General features: G+C 39.6%; 1 protein-coding gene across 9 annotated transcripts in view; it reads right to left on the bottom strand.

The window, feature by feature from the left end:
* Positions 1-23,891, bottom strand: part of SEMA5A (semaphorin 5A) — a 644,602-nt gene that overhangs the window by 230,837 nt on the left and 389,874 nt on the right. For all 9 annotated transcript variants that reach the window (XM_065546091.2, XM_065546089.2, XM_073993139.1 and 6 more), the window contains one exon: positions 6,473-6,590. In XM_065546091.2, the coding sequence (XP_065402163.1) occupies positions 6,473-6,590 (118 nt within the window). The remainder of the gene's footprint in view (positions 1-6,472; positions 6,591-23,891) is intronic.

The raw sequence follows: 23,891 nt of genomic DNA on the forward strand, positions 1-23,891 counted from the left end.
AATAGGTATTTTTATATTTTCTTAGGCTTCCTTAAACAGACATCAGACATATATCAAGAATAAATTATCTGTAGTTGTGCTATCTTCTAGATTTCTGTAATGCAACTTTCTGTTAGGGGTATGTGTATTATACTATTTAATATTAAACATTAGACCTTAGTAAGACATACACCATGTAGTGGTAGTTTCGTGTATGCCAGGCACTGTGCTTTACAGGTATTAACTCCTTGAATCTTTAACACATCGCTAGCAACTACAGCCCATTTTACAGATTTGAAATGGGCTGAGATAGGATAAGTAAGTTGCTCAAAGTCACTCTGGTTGTCGAGACCATCCTGGCGAACACGGTGAAACCCCGTCTCTACTAAAAATACAAAAAAAATTAGCCGGGCGTGGTGGCGGGCACCTGTAGTCCCAGCTTCTAGGGAGGCTGAGGCAGGAGAATGGCGTGAACCCGGGAGGTGGCGGAGCTTGCAGTGACCAGAGATCGCGCCACTGCACTCCAGCCTGGGCGACAGAGCAAGACTCTGTCGCAAAAAAAAAAAAAAAAAAAAAAAAAAAAAGGTCACTCTGGTTGTAAAAGACCCAGGAATCAAACAAGCTGGTCCAGAGCCTATGATCTCAACCACTTCATTCTGTGAAGTGATTTGTAGATCCTTCTTTGGTGAGAGTCTCAAAGAAACGAGCTTCAAGTAATTTTACCCCCAACTCTGTAATAGCAAACCTCCCTTCAACTAGGAAATAGCAGGTTTCCAAGTGCTAGCTAAGGAAGATGCAATTTTTGTTACTAAGCACCATCCACAATCCTATATTTCATTTGTTCATGTCCATTTCATTAATTTCAACTGACCAAGGATGTAGATGCATTTGGTGAGTGCAGAGGTCCCTGGAGCATATCTTTAGACTCTTACGGTATTCCAACCACTATTGTTTCATGACCTAATTGAAGTCTTATTTTTCTATTCTGATATTTTTTCAAAAGTTAAAAAAAAATTCCTTTTTAAAATTTTCAGGTAAATTTTGCAACAGAATATAACAAAACAGAATGTTAGATATGCTCCTTGGGAAAGCTTGTCTCATGCTAGGATATCAACTAAGCATCATCCCTAAGCCTATCTCTGCAAACGAGTTACACAGGAAACACAGTGCCTCTAAAAAGAACTAACCTGAAGCGATGCGCAGCCTCTGATAGGATGGGTGAACTAGGGAAATAGTTATCTAATACCTCTGAGCCCCACCTCTTCCATTTATAAAATGGAAGCAAAAATGTCCATCCCTGGGGATCACAGTGAACATTAAATGAGACAATCCATTGAAAGTTGCCTCACATGGCACTGAGCACATGTTCTAGACACACAAGTAAACCTTAGGACTTATTTCTTTCTCTTATATCAAGATTCTATCACAAATTCAGAAATAATCTCTCACCTGCTTTCTAAGCATCAGCTGATGGTTGCCTCTGCTTTAGGAAGATGTTGAGAGCTTAGAAGGGCATTATCCTGAAGATTAGGGATAATGTCAAAAATATTCAATTTAAATCCTGGTTTCTTTCCCAGTGCAGTTTTGGTACATTTGATAAATCCTTTAGACTATAGTCTATGGTACTGCCAAGTAAAAGAGGGCTCTGGGCTTGATCATTGCTAAAATCCCCTTTTATTCTAAAGACACTAACTACATAATGGCATTGAGAAGAATCCTGTTATTAGGAGACCCCTAGGTATTTATTTGGTCTTTGTATTTGTTAGTTATTACATTATGTATAGTCCATTTTGCTTTGCTGTAAAGGAATACCTGAGGCTGGGTAATTTATAAAGAAAAGAGGTTTATTTTAGTCACAGTTTTGCAGACTGACCAAGAAGCACAGTGTTGGCATCTGCCTCTGGTGAGGGTCCCACAAAGCTTACAATGAGGGCAGAAGGTGAAACGGAAGAAGATGTATCACATAGTGAGAGACAGTGAGAGATGCTAGGGTCTTTAAAACAACCAACTCTCGTGTGAACAATAGAGAAGAATGCACTCATTACTGCAGAGAGGGAATCCAGCCATTCATGAGCGATTCGCCCCCATGACCCAAACACCTCCCACCAGGTCCCGACTCCAACACTGGGGATCACATTTCAACATGAAGTTTCTGGGGAGTGAACATGCAAACTATAATGCATGATGCATTTTGGAATAAGGACTCATTACATCATATGGTACCCTGGTCATCATGTATCCACAAAGGATGTGGATGGTATTCATGAATAAATAAAGTTCAAGTAGATTCCTAAGACTATGCTATCCTTGTTAAACAACATTATGATTTATGCAGGACATATATATTATTCTAATCAGTCTAGATATGCCAATTTAGATTTTACTGATGCACTTCAAATCTCTTAAACTGAGAGTAATGTTTTCAATTACAATATTATAAGCAAACAGAACATTAATCAATATGTCAGTAAACTATTGCCCTGTCATCTGGACTACAAAAACCCATAAACATTTTTAAATAGGTATCTCTCTGTAGAAAATAAGTCTTCTTTCAGTCCCTAATTCCCTAGAAAGGTTTCTTGTGGGTCCCTTATCCAATTCAAACTCTCTGAGTAGCAGAGGATCTAAGCCACTGCCATGGCCTGAATGTACTCCTTCCAAATTCAGGTGTTGCCAGTGTGATACTATTAAGAAGTGGAATCTTGAAGAGGTGATTAGGCCAGGAGGGTTCCTACCTCAGGAATGGATTGGGTACCCTTATAAATAGTTGTGACAAAGAAAGGTGGCTCTCTCTTGCCCTCCTACCTTCTTCCAGGTGGGACACAGCAAGAAGCCCCTCACCAGACTAAGTAGTGGTACCTTGATCTTAGACTTACCAGCTTTCAAGAAGGTGTGAAATAAATTTCTGTCCAATTTAAATCATTCAGCCTTAGGTATTCTGTTGTAGCAACATAAATGGTCTAAGACAGTCATAAGTCACAGCCACTGCATGAGGTTTGACTAGAACACTAACTTCGGGAAACTCAGTTGTGCTATGTCATTGATCCAAGGTTTGTGAAGGTTTACTTGGGAGAGTCACACACAAGAGGGTCTGAGGGTGACTCACCATCAACAACATTTCTATAACTCTTACTGCACTCAATGTAACAGGATCTCCTGTCTTTCATTATGCAGCTTGCACTTTTACATGAGGTATAAGATATTTGGTCTCATCCAAAAACCCCTCAGCTTATAAAGCTTAATTTCCTTTGGATAGAGATACATACCTCTATAATCTATATATGTAGAGGTAGGTAAAAGTGTTTACTGATTGCAAACTTCCCTCTGCTTTTTTTGTATTTTACCATCTCTAAAATAAATGGCATCTTACAATCCATGAGAGAGTTTTTCGTTGTTGTTTCTTAGCAACATATAAAGCAGTGGTACACATCACAACCAGTGGCATATCAGAAATGATTATATATGATAGATTTGCCCAATAAAATTAAGCCCTTGTTCCATTTCAGTTAAAAAATAACATGGAAGAAAATTACATTTCAATCTTTTTTTAATACCTCTCTAAGTTAATACTGCTCTATATTAATGCAAATCATTTACATCTAGGTCATCTCCTTCTAAGAGACAGATTTTTCGAAAAAGATGTATTGTTAGATAATATGAATTTCTCATTTTCAAAATGGTAGCCTATATAACTCAGAAATATATATGGTTTCCTTTCCTGTGTTTTGCTCAAAATGACATAATGTATTGTCTTTTGTTGCCTTCTTTGTATATGCTTATCTGAAGTGTATCTTGATATGTGATACAATACATTGTGTGGGATGACAGGGATAGTTTTGTGTAATTAAATACTCTGTCATCAGAAGAAACAGACCTTGTAATGAGTGTTTTGCTGACTGAGAGCTAGATATCACATCTAAGCTTTATTTTTGAAAGCAGAGATGGTAGAGGAGGCAGCCTTGATGCCATGGCAGATCCTTGTTACCTTCTGACCTTACATGTTAAAAACTCAAGTAAGGTCAGACGGCAACAAAGACCTCAGGTCCTCTCAGTAGCAGGAAACAACTTTAGTGACCACCCTCTCTTCAAGTCTTAAATATTAAATCCTTCCTTTTCTTTTTTTTTTTTTTTTTTTTTAGACAAGTCTTGTTCTGTTGTCCAGGCTGGAGTGCAGTGGTGATATGCTTTGACGCTATGTGCCCACCTAAATCTCATCTCAAACTGTAATCCCCATATGTCAAGGGAAGAACCTAGTTTGAATCATGGGGGTGGTTCCCCCCATTCCATTTTCCTGATAGTAAGGGAGTTCTCACGAGATCTGATTGTTTAAAAGTGAGTTTCTCCTGACCTCTCTCTCCTGCTGACTTGTGAAGAAGGTGCGTGCTTGCTTCTTCTTCACTTTCTGCCATGATTGTAAGTTTCCTGAGGCCTCCCCAGCCATGCAGAACTGAAAGTCAATTAAATCTCTATCCCTTATAAATGACCCGGCCTCGGTATTTCTTTATAGAAGTGTGAAAGCAGACTAATACAAGTGGCATGATCTTGGTTCACTACAGCCTCAAACTCCCAGGCTCAAGCAATCCTCCCACATCAGCCATCGAGTAGCTGGAACTACATGTATGCACCATCATTCCTAATTAAATTATTTTACTCTTCTGTAGAGTTAGGGCCTCACTATGTTGCCCAGGCTGGTCTCAAACTCTTGGCTTCAAGCAGTCCTCCTGTCTCAGCCTCCTAAAGTGCTGGGTTTACAGGCACGAGCCACTGTGCCCAGCCAACTCTCCATTTAATGACTAAAGACATATACAAAACATATATTCATTATAAAGCAAGCGTGTGGGTGTGTATTTCTAGTCCACGAACTCCACCCCACAAACACTAGAGCTTGGAGGGAAAGGCCTCTTTAGTCTGAGGGTCCTATGGGGACATGCTGCCTGTTGGGAAGCTCTCATTACAGATACTAATAATTATATAATTAGTATTTCTCAGATATATGCTAAAACAACTCTGGGTCCTAGACAATGGCCTTATTACTTAAGAAACAAAGCTATTATCTTAAGCCTTTTTTACAATAAAAAATGCAAGATCAAAGATCTACAAGAAGATTTGCTGACCTTCTAAAGTGTATGTCTGTACTTTGGAACCACATTTCAGGTATTAAACATTATGTTTTATCAAGCCGCAAAGAATGAAAGGTGAGCACCCTTATGCTCTTAGTATTTTTCAGAAATAGGAAGGGATTAAGAACAAACAATGGCATTTTTCTAACCATTTTAAAGGGACTTTGCAGAAAAATTGGATTCTAAAATAATAGATCTGAAGTTAAATAATCACAAGGACTCACAACTAATCCTACTAGGAAGCTCTCCAGAGCCTAGATGTGGTGATGCACACACTGTTACAGCGAAGGCCCCTTGATTCAGTGCCAACATTTGGGAAGTAACAATGGTTTGAATAGCCCCAGACTTCCTTGCTTCGTCCCGTCTGGTTTTCCGAATTTCAAGCTGAATAACTGGCTTCATGAATATGTGGCTGAGATAACAGAAAGGGTAGGTTCTTTGGTGGGAAACAGGCTGATGGTTGTGATGTCTTAGAAGTGCTAAAGCATGGAAGAAACAGCAAGGAGTTCACACACTGAATGTGCCACACCTCTGTCTTGCAGAGATACCACAGAACTGGTGGGCAGAGATTAGCAGTTTTGTGAAGGCAACATGACTTATGACTTTTCCATTTTGTGGAAGTTAATAGTTGTTGTTCATATTCTATGAGAAAACATAAGAGAATTTGAGATCACTGGACAAAATGTTCTCAAGACCAAAAATCCTCCAAAAACAAACAAAAAAAAGCAAAAAATATTCCAAATACTAGTTCCTATAAATGTGGACCCAAACAAACGTATTAGCAAAGGAAACCATGCAATGTGCTTTTCTTGGATTCAGTCTGGCTCTCAATACAGGTGAGTTTCTCCTCACTCCACAGAGTCTTATATGGGAACGCACAGTAGGCTGTCTCTTCCAGACCTTCCTGTGACCTTGAACAGGATCTACGGGTTGGCCCCACATGAAGGTGAAAATAATATCCTTTAGTTATTCTTTTCCCGTCTTTCCTTATGTCAGCCTCTGGAATTATATCTCCCAAAAGAAATTTATGGGTGTGGAAGTTCCTGTTTTATTAGTGCTCTAAGGGGCAAAATAGTCCACACCAAACTCTGGAGGGGAAAAAAATCCAAGAATAAAACAGAAACCATAAACTCCATTATCAAATCAACACAGTTTTCTCTGAAGACGTTTCTCTTCAAACAGACAAAAAGCCTATAATAGCATTCCATGTGGCCCCGTGCAAGCCAAGAGTCAAGTGATCTGAGAGAGCACAGACTGGGTTTGCAAAAAAGGTTCTCATATGAAAAAGGTGCAGACAGTGTGGCTGAGGATCGCCACGGGAGCATGACTCCCGTGGGCAGCATTTTCAGAGGATGGAGAAGGCGAGCACTCACCGGACATGCAGAGATGCTCTGTTCCCACTGCGTCATGCTCAGGCTCTCCTCCAGGCTTGTGCATTTCTTCATCACCACGTCCCAGCCACAGTAAGGGTCCTGGGCCCCAATGCAGGTGCTGTAAAGACACACACCAGATGGTCAACAGAAAGGTCGCTTTTCCAAAGATAAGATACACAAGACAAGGCGAACCTGTCCCTTAGTAGAGAGTTATGGGATTTCTTAGATATGAAGCCCAGTGGGTATTTATTTAGGCTGTACAATGGAGAACATAGCTATCTGCACACTCCAGTAAGTACCTAATATTAAACCATTTATACAGACATTTTGAAAAATCTATGTTTTAATCTAACATACATGACAGATGACTAAAGATGAGCCAACACGAGTATTTTGCTGTCACAAATAGTGCTAAAGTCAAGATTCTACAATGTTCAAAAACAATATAGCTGTTACCACCACTACCATCACCATTATCATCCTCCTCCTCTTTACAACAGGTATTATTTGTTGCAGATGCTTAAACGATTTGATAGGCAGGTGTTATTTTCACTTTATTTACCATTACCATCATCATCATCATCATCGTTATTACCACCCACTTTATTGATGAGAAAACCGAGGCACAGAAAATTTGAGAAATTAGCCCAACGACATGCAGATACATCCAAAACTCTTCAACATGAATCGTTCAAAAAAATAGGAACATCTTTCATTTGTTTACTGTAGCTTAAATGTATTAAAACTTTCAATTTCATAGTAATTTCATATAGCTGTGTCTATAATATCCTACATATGATATCAGAAGTATTGTAGATGGCGGATATTTTCTTTTTAACTTTGTCTAAATGAAAGAGTTCATACACTACACGGGCATTATTAGATGTGGGCTGTGGCCTTTACATTGTAAATACAAGCAAAGGTAAATGAGGGAGGAAGAAGACAGAGACGATAGTGATGGAGCCAGAAATATACAGAAGATAATGTCATGGGCACACAGGACATTGAACCTGGGAATTCTGTGAGTGGACGGAGAAGTCGGACGGGCAGGAAGCAGATGTGAGGAAAGAAAGGCAATGCCAGCATGGAGGTGCTAATGACCCCTCCTGGAGGTAGGATAGTAATTACAGTGAGGGAGGAGGACCTGTTACAAATTAACCAAGGACCAGAAATCTGATAGGACCAGAAATCATGGCTTAACCATTGACCCTGTCGGCAGGAAGGTAGCATAAGTAAGCAGTGATGAGTTGTTCATATTCATAATATAAAATAATAATTGTTAAGAGAAAAGGTACTAATTATATATAAAGCTCTGTTCTAAGAATGTGACTTATATTTGGTCATTTAAACCCTATGACAACCTTATAGATACAGTACCTCTATTAGGCACTACATTGATTCTCGCTTTGAAATGAAGAAACTGAAGGAGGGAAAGATTGATTTGAAGGCTGTACACCTAGGGAAGATATGTTTGCAGTTGATAAATCGACTGATATGTAGTAAGTTATTATAGGGCTATCATTTATTAATTACCTAAAGAAGTGCAAATGATTTAAAAAGCTGTTTCTCAGAAGTAGGGCTAGGTTGGGGTACAAAAAGGTATGAAACAATTACCTGTTCCTATAACCTCATTAAAACTCCTTGATATGCGACCACATGCAGACATGACTTCTATTAAAAAATACAAACAAGGCAGTTATAAAGGACAAGGTGAAAGCCTATTTCCCCAGTAGTAGGTACTGTTTATACTAATTCAAATATTCTGCAGATATTTTATCCACACATATGAGCATGCTTGTGTGCACATATCTATTTATACACATATGTATTTTGTTATTGTTGTTTATAGGCAAATATATGTTTTATATAATTATATGTAATACACACGAATGTGATTGTACACAGTTTCACATTTTGCTTTCTACAACCAATAATATATTATTGCACTATTCCTGTCAATAAATATAGCTCTACCTTATTCCCCTTAACAGCTGTATAGTGCTTCATTTTCTTTTTCTTTTTTTTTTTTTTTTTTTTTTTTTGAGACGGAGTCTGGCTTTGCCGCCCAGGCTGGAGTGCAGTGGCTCGATCTCGGCTCACAGCAAGCTCCACCTCCCAGGTTCACGCTATTCTCCTGCCTTAGCCTCCCGAGTAGCTGGGACTACAGGCACCCACCACCACACCCAGCTAATTGTTTGTATTTTTAGTAGAGATGGGGTTTCACCGTATTAGCCAGGATAGTCTTGATCTCCTGACCTTGTGATCTGCCCGCCTTGGCATCCCAAAGTGCTGAGGATTACAGGCGTGAGCCACCGTGCCTGGCCAGTGCTCCATTTCTTTTATGAACCAACATTTATTTAAATTTCCCCTTCATTTTATTTATTTTATTTTCAATTTTTTATTTCCATAGGTTCTTGGGGAACAGGTGGTGTTTGGTTACATGAGTACTTTTGTGGAGATCTGTGAGATTTTGGTGCACCCATCACATAAGCAGTATACAATATCCACTGCATCCAATTTGTGGTTTTTTTATCCCTCATTCCCTTCCTACTCTTTCCCTCGAGACCCCAAAGTCCATTGTGTCATTCTTATGCCTTTGCATCCTCATAGCTTAGCTCCCACTTAGGAGTGAGAACATGCGATGTTTGCTTTTCTGTTCTTGAGTTACTTCACTTAGAATAAGTCTCCAATCTCATCCAGGTTGCTGTTAATTTATTCCTTTTTATGGGTGAGTAGTATTCCATCATATATGTGTATCACAGCTTCTTCAACCACTCCTTGATGGATGGGCATTTGGGTTGGTTCCACATTTTTGCAGTTGTGAATTGTGCTGCTATAAACATGCATGTGCAAGTATCTTTTTCATATAATAACTTCTTTTCCTCTGGGTAGATACCCAGTAGTGGGATTGCTGGATTAAATGGTAGTTCTACTTTAAGTTATTTAAGGAATCTCCACACTGTTTTCCATAGTAGTTGTCCTAGTTTACATTCCCACCAGCAGTGTAAATTTCCCCTTTAAAATTATTAAATTTCCCCTTTTAAAGCAAGGCTGCAGTACTCATTTTTGTACAGATTTTCTATCGGATAAAATTTTATTCGTGTAACTGTTGAGTCAAAAGTTATGAGCATTATTAAATTTGGACTAACCAACAATATGGGAGTGCCTCTGCTGCCTCATCCTGTTACATACTGGATGTTACCTTATTTTTTTTAACTCATCCAAGGGGTAACTCTTTCAGAAAGTTTGTATATGAAAAAAAAAAGTAGAATTTCTCAATTGTCTGTTTTCATTTCTTTCAGTTGTGTCTTAGGTTAAGGCTTAGCATACATGCATATACTTTTTAAACATTTGCATTTGCCATGTGTAAACTTCCTATCCATATCCAATTCCAAGGAAACTTCCTATCCATATCTAAGATTTGATCTCTTTCATGAGTCGTTCATTTTATTACATGGTCATCAGAAGGGGTGATTTTTGCATTAAAATGCAGCCCTCTCTGAGTAATATTTTCCCTGTTTGACATTTTTTTATTGAGATACATGTTATAAAATTTTACGCAGTAAAACTTATGAACGTTTTCCTTTATAGCATCTAACGTGTGTTCCAAATTAAGATTTTTCTCACTTAAATCTTCCCAACTTAAAGATTAAGCATTGAACATTACAGAAACATTAAAGAGTATAGAAACATCACTCTCCCAATTCCTTCTGATTCTTCTAAGGTATCATTTCTTTGGCTCCCCATCCTTTTACCATTTGAAATGTATTTTTCTCCTCCTCATAAATGAACAAACAAAATCAAAAATCACATATACATATTTAAAAATCTAAACATCTCAAATCCCACACAAAACAAACAGATTCAGGTCTTAGAGGAAAAATAATAGATGTGAGTATGCTTTCTTTTCCTGTTATTCAAATGACATCATTTTCAAATACTACAAGTTTATAACAGAGAGTGTGAGCATAAGCACTTTAAAATCTCTAGCTTTGGGAATATGACTCCCAATAAGGTACTATGTTAAATTAAAAAAAATTTCAATGATCAGTTTCATTGAATAAAACTTGAACCTGTATTTTTATTGTAAAACACATATAAAAATTTTCTCAATTCTCAAGACACACAATTGACTTAATAACACTTTTTTTTGTGTGCAGGGAATAGAGATGGTGAGAATAAACTATTACAACCAATGACTAAGACCATGAAACGTGTGCCTTTATTATCCAGGTGTCAGCAATTTCTTCCTGAGTAACTTTGCATGTGCAGTGTTGTTCTGTAGAAAAATACCCAGAGGAAGTTGCTGGAAATCTGAAGACCCTTCAAGTACAGCCCATGAGACAGACCTGGGTGTGGTGAGCACTAAGAGTCCTGCTCCCTGCTGTGACCTCACCCGGCTGCGCCAATGAGATCAGATCTGGGAGTGTCCTCATCTTACTAAAGTAGCCAAAAGTGACATATTTATATTTGCGGCTCCTATGGCGAAACCTGAGAGTAATTCTTTTACTGACAAAATCACATAGTGTATATCACATACGGGAACTCTATGTGCATGATTCTTTACACAGAGCAAAAGTATAGCGAGGCTACTTTTGCTATACTTCAAAGAGATCATTCAAAAGGTCTGCATTCCTTTTCATGTTTCTTATTAAAGCAACATGACGAGTAGGTAAAATTAAACCTCCAAAAAGGGAAAAATTCCACGGACTCCCTACGTTTACCCCAGACTTCCCGTGCAAAGCTGCTTGGAGACTTAAAACAATGCCACAGTGTTAGAGGGAAGTATTTCAAGCTGTTTTAAATGGAAAGCTGCATGTAATAACATCTTTTTCTTCTGATGATGCCAATGGTTCTGCATGTTCTTAACATTACACTTATCCTTTAAAATGTTAACATGTCTTTACAAACACAAATGCCCATTCAATAAAATACCATGTATATTCCAATATAATTCCCTCATGCAAAATATCTTACACCATGGGCAAAATTCTGATGAGATCTACCTTTATTCTAAATTATGTCTTAAGAAAATCTATCACACAATTTTATTTCTGGAAGCTGGGTCTCTAAGAAACTGTGGAAAATTGTGTGTTTCCAATTAACGCAGCCACCGTGAAAGTGGCTTTTCTGTATTCCGCTTTGAAAATGCTTTTCCTTGTGTGATAAATATTTTTAATATGAGTTTTAGCGTGATTTAATTATTCCAAATTGTCAACATATGTCATAGCATCATTTTGCACCCCATAAATATATTCTGTTCAAATATAATTGTCAAGATTCAATTTTAAAATTTCCATAACGTGTTAATGACCTTACACTACTCTCATTGTACATATTACCCTGGTATTCGAAAGTACTTGAATTTAGATAAAAATATTAGTCAGAATCTGAAGGTTTAGTTTTTTTCGAAAACACACTTATTGAGGGTACTTTTTAGAGCTAAACGTGTATTTGGAGGCAGGCCTTAATTCTAAAAAGCAGGATAAATGTCTCCTTTCCTTTTCACATGACAATAACATCAACATATATCTAAATTATTTCTTTACATTTTAAAAATTCGCAATTATGTTTTTTGTTAGTTTGAGTAACAGAAAATAAGTTTATTCACTAAAATATTTTCACTGTATTTCTGAAAAGTTGAGAGGTATTGCTGAGTACAATTCCTCGTGCATATTAGATTACCTAAGTATCAGTGATGACTTTATCCGGCTTGTCACTGTCACACTAATTATCATGAGGTCAGTTTATTTTTTATATTAAGAATTTTTGCCATTTTGTTAATACACAATGTATTCGTAAACATGGGATTTTAAAAGTGTTTCAATCATGTATTGATTCAGCACATACTTATGAGCACTTGGCTATGAAGTTGACTTTGAAAGTGCTGGGTGTACCATGGCAAACAGACACTGTCACTGAGTTCCAAGAACTTACCATTTGGTTAAGAAAGTAAATATTAAAACAGTTACATGATAAATATCAACAACGAGTTGCAAAGGAAGAATTCAAAGGGCATAAGAGACTGGTGAATCCCCACTACAATGGCTGGTTGAGTCTGGAATAAGAGGATATGTAGGTACCGGAACAAATGGGATGAACAGAAGTGACCCATTTGATAGGAGCCAGCAAGAGCAGAACCTTTTTGCAGAGAGATCAGCTTGGGAAAAGCACTCAGCCGGGAGAGAACTTGGCAAGTTTGAAGAACTGGTAAAATGGAGGCTGGACTTGGGCTGAAGCTTGAGGAGTGAAATGGGCAGAGTCCTTGGGCCCGATTAAAGATTGAGGGTTTCCTTGCAAGTGTTGCATACTTTAAAGTGCTTCCCAAATACTATGCAAGAGTCATACTTCAAACATCAATATTGATTTCTTTTATCATTACAATGATTGTGGTAGTGATCAACCTGTCTATGAATTATCCCTTCCCCAATTTCTAAGAAAATCTGTCTCATTCCTAAGCACCATGTCACCATATACTTCATAAGCTATTCTTTTAATTAAAAACATTACTGGCTAGGCACGGTGGCTCATGCCTGTAATCCCAACACTTTGGGAGCTAAAGGTGGGTAGATCATTTGAGGTCAGAAGTTCAAGACAAGCTTGGTCAACATCGTGAGACTCTATCTCTACCAAAAATACAAAAATTAGCCGGGCGTGGTGGCACATGCCATGTTGGGAGGCTGAGGCAGGAATCACTTGAACCTGAGAGGCAGAGGCTGCAGTGAGCCGAGATCGCGCCACTGTACTCCAGCCTGGGTGACAGAGTGAGACTCTATCTCAAGCAAACAAACAAACAAACAATCTTACTAAAAATAAGACTGAAGAAAATTCCAAGTAGACAATAACCTTCCTGAGACATCCACAGATCCTTCAATTGGTAAATCCAACTAGAACGTACATTTTCTTTGTTTTCCTCTTCTGCAAAACTGAAATAAAAATACCTATTCACAGGGCTGTTTTGAGAGTTATATCATGCTAGATAGTATATTAAAAAGTTTTTTGAGATGGAGATGCATACCAGTTGCTATAATTAGTCCCTAAGCACAATTTCAAGTTATTATACACTATGGACTTCTGAGGTAGTTGAAAACATTCTATATTGAATACGAAGTCCAATAATAATTCATGCTACATGGTATGATTTGTAGGTGAAGCTAATGTACTCGATTTCAGTTAGTGACTAACTTTTAATACTTTTAATGTATTAAAAACTACTTGGCTTAACATTAAATGACATTGATCAAATACAATGGCTATTTTTTACATTTTATTTTGCACTTAATATTAAATTTAAATAATTGACTTACACTGGCACTAATACTAATCATACTTGACAAATGTTCTTTTAGTTAAAACCTTAATAGGCAAATATAACATTTCAATTTTCCTGAAAGATCTGTTTTAAAATTGAACAAGATTGATACATATTTTACAGTGAAGCATTTCAGGAAAATTGATAATTTGAAAAATAGTGATGGAATTAGATAGAGCATATTTGAAATAAGCAAGCCAAAAGTTCTTTCTGGATCTAGGACTTGTGATTAACTTGGGTTGCCAGCTTTGGTTTCTGACCTGATGCAGAGACCCCGTTCCACTCCCTCTTTAAGCACTGAATCGTGAGCTGTTTATCTTGACCTCTTTGTGGGCTTCAATCACTGTGAACTTTTCTTGAGAACAAATATAAAATCTTTCTAGAAAGGCCAAGACTGTCTCCAGGACAAAGCTAAGAAAAGCAGATTTTCCATGGCTAGGATTGTACCAGGACACCAGACCAGGACAAAGGGGGCATAGGGTGTTACAATGGCCCAACGTCAACCTTCCATGGTTCCACGATGTGGAAGTAACTCACCAGGAAAAAGCTGTGTCGATGTGCTCAAGAAGAAAAGAAAATAATTACTGGTCACTTCATTCAGGGAGAAGCCCACATCATTGGTATTCCACATCCTCTATTCTATAAGTAGGCATAATTATAGGTACCTCCAAAGTTCACCCTTCCCCAGTGTCCTCTCCTCTTGGCTAATTCCAATTTAAAATGAAGACACAATTACTTATTTGCTATATAACATGTTTTTCTTTTTCAAGAGAAACACTTCTGTGAAACAATGTTTAAGGGTCAACAATTATGCCTGAAGAATGCAGAAGGTGTCAAGTAATACATTTTAATATTTACTCAAAACCTTAAAGGGGAGTACATCCAGAGGGGGAAAAATGTATTATTCTGTTTTCTTATAATTCACCTAACTTAACAGTTTGACCTCAATTGAGTGGATGAGGTTCAATGCCAAGGAACCCTTCTGTGTAGTACAGCCCGCCCCTCGGAAAGAACATTTGTCCCTCTCAGCAGGTAGTTACAGCAAGTGTGGGTCTGCCTTGAATTTGGATTCTCTGGTGCCCTCACGACTGCTGGACAGCTGGTGACAGTGGTGAAGGCAAGCACCTGGCTCTCTTCACACTAGGCCCTGTGTAGCTTTCATCAGTGCCGAATCCCAGTTGCTCTTGTGTGGATAGAGACATGTTCATTCGAGACAGGGAATTATTGCAAATCTACTGACAGATGCTCCCACTGCTTGGATGAGGCCATGCTGACATTACTCACCCAAGCACATAATGTGGTCATGCTAGAGTCTCATGAACTGTTGATTTGCCCTGACAGAGGCAAGTAACAATTGAATGCAAGGAGCAGAATCTGGCCTGATGGGTCCAGCACCTCTCAGACAATGTGAAGTTATTTGAAGGCAGAGCAGCAAATGATTGGCTGGTCAGTTTGCCTTCAGTTTAATCCGGAGACCATGTGAAATATATGTGGGCAAAGAAGGTAAACCACACATACAAGAGCAGTCTGTCCTGTTTACTTTCCTTTTCTTTCTTGTTTGTTCATTCACTTTTTATTTTGACTTACATCTAGAACAAAGGGAGATTTGAAGCCCAGCCTTCAACATAGTGTGCAGAAAGTGTAAAAGACCACTCACAGGCAACGCCGGCTCAGAAGGACCTGCATGAACTGAGTATAATATTAAAACAGGAAACGAACTATCTTGTGTTGAATTCTTATTATGTACCAGACCCCTAACATAGCCTCTCTCTCTTTATCTCCAATAACACACTCCTATGGAAACAGGGCTGAGAAATGAGATACGAAGAAGTTGAGTAACTGGCTTATGGTCACACACCACACAAAAGCCCCGTCCAGAACCACCTGAACGCAAAGCTCGTGCTCTTTCCATAGGCAGGCTGTTTTACAAACATATGAGAGCAGTTATTTCCTTAAGAATTCACTGGACTATGCAGCAAATAAAAAATCTTAAGAGAAGCCCAGATGCTCCTATTTAGGATAACTGAGGTGCAGGGGTCTGCAGCCAAGAAATGCGGGCAGCTCAAGCTTTCCCATGTAATTTTTACATAACTTTAAATTTGAGAGCTCAAAAGCAGGAGGCCTGTGGAGTAGATATTAAAGAAGATTTTTTTTTTTTTTTTTTTTTTTAGATGGAGTCTCACTCTGTCGCCCAGGCTGGAGGGTAGTGGTGTGATCTCGGCTCACTGCAACCTCCACCTCCCTGGTTCAAGCAATTCCCCTGCCTCAGCCTCCCGAGTAGCTGGGATTACAGGAGCCTGCCACCACACCCAGCTAATTTGTTTTTGTTTTTTTGTGTGTGTATTTTTAACAGAGGCTAGGTTTCACAAATGTTGACCAGGCTAGTCTTGAATTCTTGACCTCAAGCAATCCACCCTCCTCGGCCTCCCAAAGTGCTGGGATTACAGGCGTAAGCCACTGCACCTGGCCAAGAAGGAAACTTTTTCTTTCTGATCTCCATTAGTTGTGTTTCTCAACTGAAGTACGAAAGGTTGGTAATAGATTTTCAAACTTTACCCAACTGACTGTTGAAAACACACCTTGCCATTTAGAGACCAAGGATACATTCTCTTAGTAAAGCAGTTTCATGTGTTGATGAGTTCTTACCCACCCTGCCCAGGGTCTGGGGATGTTACTTTATGACAACACCGGAATACACTGTGCTCCAGCCCAAGCCTAACTTGGAACCCCTCTAATCATGTCTTTCTCACTGTCCTAATTAGCACTTACCACTTTTGTTAATGCCAGCACCAACAAAAACTCAGTGCATTTACTTTCTGCTGTTTCTCTATTTTTTAAAAACAGATTTAATGGTGGCATCCACGTAATGTTGCTGTGCTTTATTACATTTTTGTTGTATCACACAGATATCTTCATAGGCATCGCTTAATGGCTTCAGAATTACTCAATCAGAGAACAATCATTGAAAGGGTGTATCATAAGTGGTGATTAATTCCCTTACTACTGGAAGTTGAAAATTAGAACACTGGTTATGATACAGATACAGCTTAAAAAATAATCGGAGAGGAACATTAGGTGAGGATGTTAGGTCCTTGTGTATTCCAGCATCAGACTTTAACGATAAATCGATTTTGGAATAAATTCTAAGGTAACTCCAAGGTCCTTTGGCTCAGTTCCATGAGAGCAGGTGATTTTACTTATACCAGAATTTCTTATTACAATCTGAGTCCCCTGCAGGCAGGGTCAGAGATGCCTCATTCATCATCCTCCATGCAGGGCCTCACGTGGTGTTTGGCATGTATTGAGTTCAATAAATATAATATGAAGGAATTAATTACAAAAAATCCACATTCTCTAGAGGTTAAACCAAAGCCAGCACAAACAAAAACTCAAGACTTTGAGATTTGGCAAACACTACATTCATTCTGAGGGGATAATATTTACTTTGTCAAATGGGTACATGCCAGAATGTCCTCCTGAATGTTTATTTGATTAATGACCAAATGAGTATGGCTGTCTGTCTGGGAGACCACGTGGGAACCCTGCGATTTCTCTGTACACATTGTGTGCTTTTCCCATTGGCAGAGGCTGTCTTTAGGGAATATTTAATTATGAAAGGTGTCAACCTATTAACTCCAGCTTTTAAAACTTTGACTTTTAGAGCAATATACGTCCTGTAGTAATCTAATTTCCACTCTAATTTTTTGATGAGGTGTTAATTTCTTTAACTAAATGATATTATTAAAGGCTAACTGCATTAAGAATGCCCAAATACCAGTTCACTCAATGGAGCCAATGTCTTTTTCTTTTTTTTCCTAGACGGAGTCTTGCTCTGTCACCCAGGGTGGAATGCACTGCAACCTCTGCCTCCTGGGTTTAAGTGATTCTTCTGCCTCAGCCTCGGAGTAGCTGGGATTACAGGTGCGCGCCACCACACCCAGCTAATGTTTGTATTTTTAGTAGAGACAGGGTTTCACCATGTTGACCAGGCTAGTCTCGAACTCCTGACCTCTTGATCCACCTGGGTCGGCCTCCCAAAATGCTGGGATTATAGGAGTGAGCCACCACGTCCTGCCCAAGGTCTTTTTCTTAATGCTCCATCTTTCCCTCGAGTTTTATAAGGCACAATTTAAAAGGTGTGACTCTTTTATATGTAGGTTATATGTAGTTTATAATTCTTCCAGTTCCCAGATTTTCTCTCCTTTCCCCCAATTAGTTCATTAAGCAAAAATAAAACAAATCAAAAAATAAAAATAAAAAAACCACCCCACCTAAGGCCCAAAGGCTTTCAATGCTTTTGCTACTGTGTGATATTGCCACATTTTTCTGTAAAGGAATTTTGTTTTGTCACAGGAATTTTGCTTGTTTTCAAGGTATGAAGTAAATTAGCAGATAAGGGAGAGGCAGAAGGTCCATTTGTTAGTTTAACAAATATTATATTTACTGACCCTTTTTTGAACTGGATACCAGGCTGGGGCCTTCATTGAACCCAGAAGCACAGAGGAAGCCCAGCCTTTGGGAGCTCGTGTTCCCACATCTTGAATGAAGCCTGTGCTGGCATGCAGGAATTCACAGTCTACTTTCTGTTCTATGATGAAAGATTAATTGCACACTCTTTCAATGAATGTTAAATAAAAAGGTAAGATTGTATGAGTAAGTATCCAAAGGGTAGAAAAGTTCATGATGTTCAGAAAATATTAGGGTATTGATTAACCTATGTAATGTAATAGCTCATTTGACAAATGTAATATCTAATTTTATAAATTAGTGTTATTAAGGGACATTCATTTATTCAAAAGGCAGATGATAATCTCACTTAGGGGTCAGCAAACCACACAGCCTGTGGCCAAATTCATACGGCCCCCTAAACTTTTCCTGAAACACACAACTGGGGAATGTTCCTCACTGGTAACTGTTCATGAGTGCACAGAGGCCACAGGGCAAGGCTGACTCACAGGTGACCTAAGCTTTGGCCCCAAGATCCTCCCTGGTCCTGCAACATGGGAGGATTATGAGGAACTGCTGCAAAACCATTCCTCCCGCATCCCTATGTCCCAGGAAGGCTGTCAGGAGTTTCTCATTGCTTTCCAGGTTCTGATGAGTTGAAAGGCTTTCTGCCCCCTCATACGCCCATACTAGGATACAGCTTTAGGCTCTCAAACTGCCAGCATGAAATGGGCCCCGGGGAGTGCAGTGCCTTAGTTCTCCTGCTGCACCATCACCTGGCCGTCTTGTTTTGTTTTGGAGACAGAGTCTCATTCTGTCACCCAGGCTGGAGTGTAGTGGCATGATCTCGGCTCACTGCAACCTCCGCCTCCTGGGTTCAAGCGATTCTCTTGCCTCAGCCTCCCAAGTAGCTGTGATTTCAGGCATGCGCTACATGCCCAGCTAATTTTTGTATTTTTAGTAGAGACGGGGTTTAGCCTTGTTGGCCAGCTGGTCTCAAACTCCTGACTTCAAGTGATCTGCCCTCCTCAGTCTCCCAAAGTGCTGGGATTACAGGTGTGAGCCACCATGCCTGGCTGCCCCTTTTGTTTTGATGTCATCCAGTGGGACAAGGGATGTGGCGAGTAGACTCTTTTTTTTTGCTTTTTTTTTTTTTTTTTTGGCTAAGTAATAAACTGTCTGTATCTAACAGTGGATCACAATTTTCTCACCAGACAAACCCATCAGCCTTGCTTGACCCACACATCTACCTATTCATATGGTCTGTGGCTGCTTTCACATTGCAAGGGAAGAGCTGAGGAGTTTCAACAGAGACTGGACACCTGTGCAGCCTAGAACAGCTTCTCTCTCTCTGGCTCTTTGCAAGGAAAGTTTGCTGACATGCTGATCTACTCAACTCAGTCCTTAAAATGACTTTAAAAGTCCATATCAGGGCTGGGCACGGTGGCCTATGCCTGTAATCTCAGCACTTTGGGAGGCCAAGGTGGGTGGATCACTTGAAGTCAGGAGTTCAAGATCAGCCTGGCCAACATGGCGAAACCCTGTCTCTACCAAAAATACAAAAACTTAGCCAGACCTGGTGGCACACGCCTGTAGTCCCAGCTACTCAGGAGGCTGAGGCAGGAGAATCACTTAAGCCTGGAAGGTGGAGGTTGCAGTGAGCGCTGAGATCACACCACTGCACTCCAGCCTGGGTAACAGAGTAAGACTCGTCTCAAAAAAAAAAAAAAGAGTCCAAATCTGCAGCCCTCCCATCACCACACCTCTAAGTTGTTCTTTTCTTAGCCTTGAAGAGGTACAGTCAGTCATACTACTTACAAGGCTATAATAGTTTCTTGTGGGAGAAAATAACAACCTGATTTATAGACAAGACAAGATTATTAGAGGGCAAGTCCTGTGATTGCTCTTTCCTTCCTGAAGTACAGAGGTAGGAACCCTATTAGTTCTTAGCCAGAGCTCATAGGGCAGCAGGTTCTGAATTCACACTGGTGTTTACACCAGGCAGGTAGTCAGTAAGTGTTTGCTCTTGGCTGCTCCATCCTGGGCCTCCTTATGGAGACTTTTTCCACTTAATTAATTAATTTATGTATTGTAGAGATGGGGTCTCACCATGTTCCCCAAGCTAGTCTTGAATTCCTGGACTCAAGCAATCCTCCTGCCTCAGCCCCAAGAAGTGCTGGGATTACAGGTATGAGTCACCACTTCCAGCCTTTTTCCACTTTAAAGACACCAGTTAGAATGGTGATCATTAAAAAGTCAGGAAACAACAAGTGCTGGAGAGGATGTGGAGAAATAGGAACACTTTTACACTGTCGGTGGGACTGTAAACTAGTTCAACCATTGTGGAAGACAGTGTGGTGATTCCTCAAGGATCTAGAACTAGAAATACCATTTGACCCAGCCATCCCATTACTGGGTATATACCCAAAGGATTATAAATCATGCTGCTATAAAGACACATGCACACATATGTTTATTGTGGCACTATTCACAATAGCAAAGACTTGGAATCAACCCAAATGTCCATCAATGACAGACTGGATTAAGAAAATGTGGCACATATACACCATGGAATACTATGCAGACATAAAAAAGGATGAGTCCGTGTCCTTTGTAGGCACATGGATGCAGCTGGAAATCATCATTCTCAGCAAACTATCACAAGAACAGAAAACCAAACACCGCATGTTCTCACTCATAGGTGGGAATTGAACGATGAGATCACTTGGACACAGGAAGGGGAACATCACACACCAGGGCCTGTTGTGGGGTTGAGGGAAGGGGGCGGGATAGCATTAGGAGATATCCCTAATGTAAATGACAAGTTAACGGATCCAGCACACCAACATGACACAGGTATACATATGTAACAAAACTGCATGTTGTGCACATGTACCCTAGAACTTAAAGTACAATAAATAATAATAATAATAATAATAAAAGATAGTAAAAAGAAATGACCACATGGTGCTACTGGACCATGAGCCAGGTGCATGGCCTGGCCCACAGGAGGAGGTTCAGCTTTCCTGTTTTCCTCTGCTACACATTGTTCTCATATCTGGGCTTACCCAGATTCCCGAATTCCTCAGAAATTAGTGAATGTGAACTCACTTCATGCAACTTACACACAGATGTGGTCAATAAGGCCTAACACGAAAAAGGATATGCATGAACAGTGCGGTTTCTCTTGCACTCTACATCCCCAGAGATCACCACCGATTGCAATGAGTTAGCTTCATCTTCTGCATGATTTTCTCACTCTATCTATTAAATGGCTGTGCTAAACAATGCTAACATCAAAACACAATTTTTGGCTCATCTTTGAGGTCAAACTTGACTGAAATACAATTTTGAAATATTCACCTTTTAAAATAACTTTCCAAGGGAACAATGCTGTGTTCCAATCAGTCACAACACATGTGTGTAGTTAGTACAGGGAGGTGCTTGTCACCACTCCCAATCCCCCACGTCTGAGGTCGCACGATCTCCTTAAGAACAACTGGAGAATGGAAACTCAGCTTAGAAAGCTTTGGGAAAACAGAGTACAAACCCTCCTTCATGTTTGCTTGATCCAGTCTGACAGCAAGCAGAATGAGGAAGAGGCTAATGGGAAGAAGGGGTAAGCATCTCTCAGGAGACCTGGCTTCTGCCTGTCCGGGTACTGACCAGCTCTACCTCTCAGTTGCACACATGAAGAATGCAATCCAGCAGCTCCTTCAGCCGAAATCTGACCACTGAATGGGTGGTCCTCATTGTACTCGGGGCAGCAGAAAGAACCAGTAATACAGCATAGGCCTGGGACAGTCTCGGCTCTGACCCAGGTCTCATGTTGCAGTAGCTATGAGACTTTGAGCAGGACACCAAAAATCTGAGCTGCCATTTCCTCATCTGAGCAATGGATATGGTATGCTACTTTACTTTCAGGATTGACATAATCATTCTGCAAAATTCTCATAAAATCTAGCATATTGTCAGACATGTAAAAGAAATTTGTGAAATTGTATCAGTTATCATTTATACACATTTTAATAAATGTTATTGTGCATTGCCTTTGGAAAAAAAGACTCAAGAAAATTAAACATGTAAATATGATTTTGAAGGAGACAGGTAATTTAGATAAGCAGTTTCCCTTTTTAAATACTTCTAGATTCATTTATGAGACTGGTTTTCCAATAATAAATGGCATCACTGAGATTCTATGATGGAAAGTATATTGGAAAAGAAATTAGTATCCAACTATTACCCAATTGTTTTCCTATTCCTATTTAGTGTACTTCTTTAAGCATCTTTCTGAAAGATTAAAATTGCTTTTGTCAAAAAAAAAACCCACAACTTTTCCTTATAATTTATAAAAAAAGTTTATGCAGTTTTTATTCTTTTTAAAAAGATTCTTTTCTCCATGGAATGTTAACTAGGGAGGGTTTCCTATCTTTCTACAGGAGGAGGATAGTAAAGAAACACATTGGAAATATTCAGAGAAATGCTTGGGTTGAAATCTTTAGTTTTCTTTTCTAGAATGAAATACTGAAGGGCCAGGCACAAACTAACCCCCTCTGAGGACTCGAAGACCACAGTCCATCAGTTGAAAATGAAGTTAACGATCTCTTGTTGCTTTTCTCAGAGTAAACAGCAGGGTGATTAAGCTCCAGCTATAAATGTCAAGCTCTTTCCCTCAGGAGCCCAGTGAAGACACACCAGTGGCATCATTCTCCTTGAAAGAAAAGAGGGAACGGTGAACTCCTCCCCAGGCCTCTGCGCCTGGAGCACCAGCTCCTGTGGATCCACAAGTGGGCTGGCAGTTCAGGTGCATGAGAGATGCCAGGGACACCGTGCCTCTCATCGCTAATCTGATGCAGAACTTAGTTCCTAAGCTGCATGTGCAAGAGGCTGAGCGATTGTGACCCAGACTCAAGGAAGTAGAACAACCTATAAAAGATGAATTGCCTCATGCTCTGTAAGCCATGCTCCCCCATTCTGGCACCAGAATCACCCTGCAGACAGCACAGGCCTGCGGCTTCCTGCGGGTTATCCTGCGTCACCCTCCATAAAGGTCATCCCTCACTGGGCTGGAGTTGAAAGACGGGTATCCTTCCAGATACATTCCAGCTATGACATCCTGTTGGCCAGACCCCAACCCTGTTACCCACTGAACCAACAGCAACCAGGGAAGAATAATTTCTTCCCTAGGCTAGTTCTGCAGGGAACACATACCAGAATAAATTTCAAGCAGCCACTGGTTAAATTTACGAAGTAGGCATATATAACAATGGCAGTTAATAAATATCACTAGCTGTTACTAAGGCTCACAATATCATTATGATTAACTGGGAGGTTCCTCACATTATTCCTCAACTCTCTGTCTCATTTCAAAGGAGACATTATATTATAGACTTCATTTTCTAGAATCATCTTGAAAGGCATATTGTTGGGATTACACATAAAAAACTTCCTTCCACCTAAGAATACTCACTTTGCAGAATACTTTAAATTTTATACTCTCTCTATTATCCTATTTGATTCTATAGCAATTCACACATGTTGGATGAGAAAGTGAATTCTCAAATACTTTTGTGACCTGGGTCAAGAAATAGCAACAACAGGGCTGGGCGAAGTGGCACACGCCTATAATCTCAGCACTTTGGGAGGCAGAGGCGGGCAGAC

Source organism: Macaca fascicularis, chromosome 6 (assembly GCF_037993035.2).
Source record: "Macaca fascicularis isolate 582-1 chromosome 6, T2T-MFA8v1.1".
NCBI classification, from domain to species: Eukaryota; Metazoa; Chordata; class Mammalia; order Primates; family Cercopithecidae; genus Macaca; species Macaca fascicularis.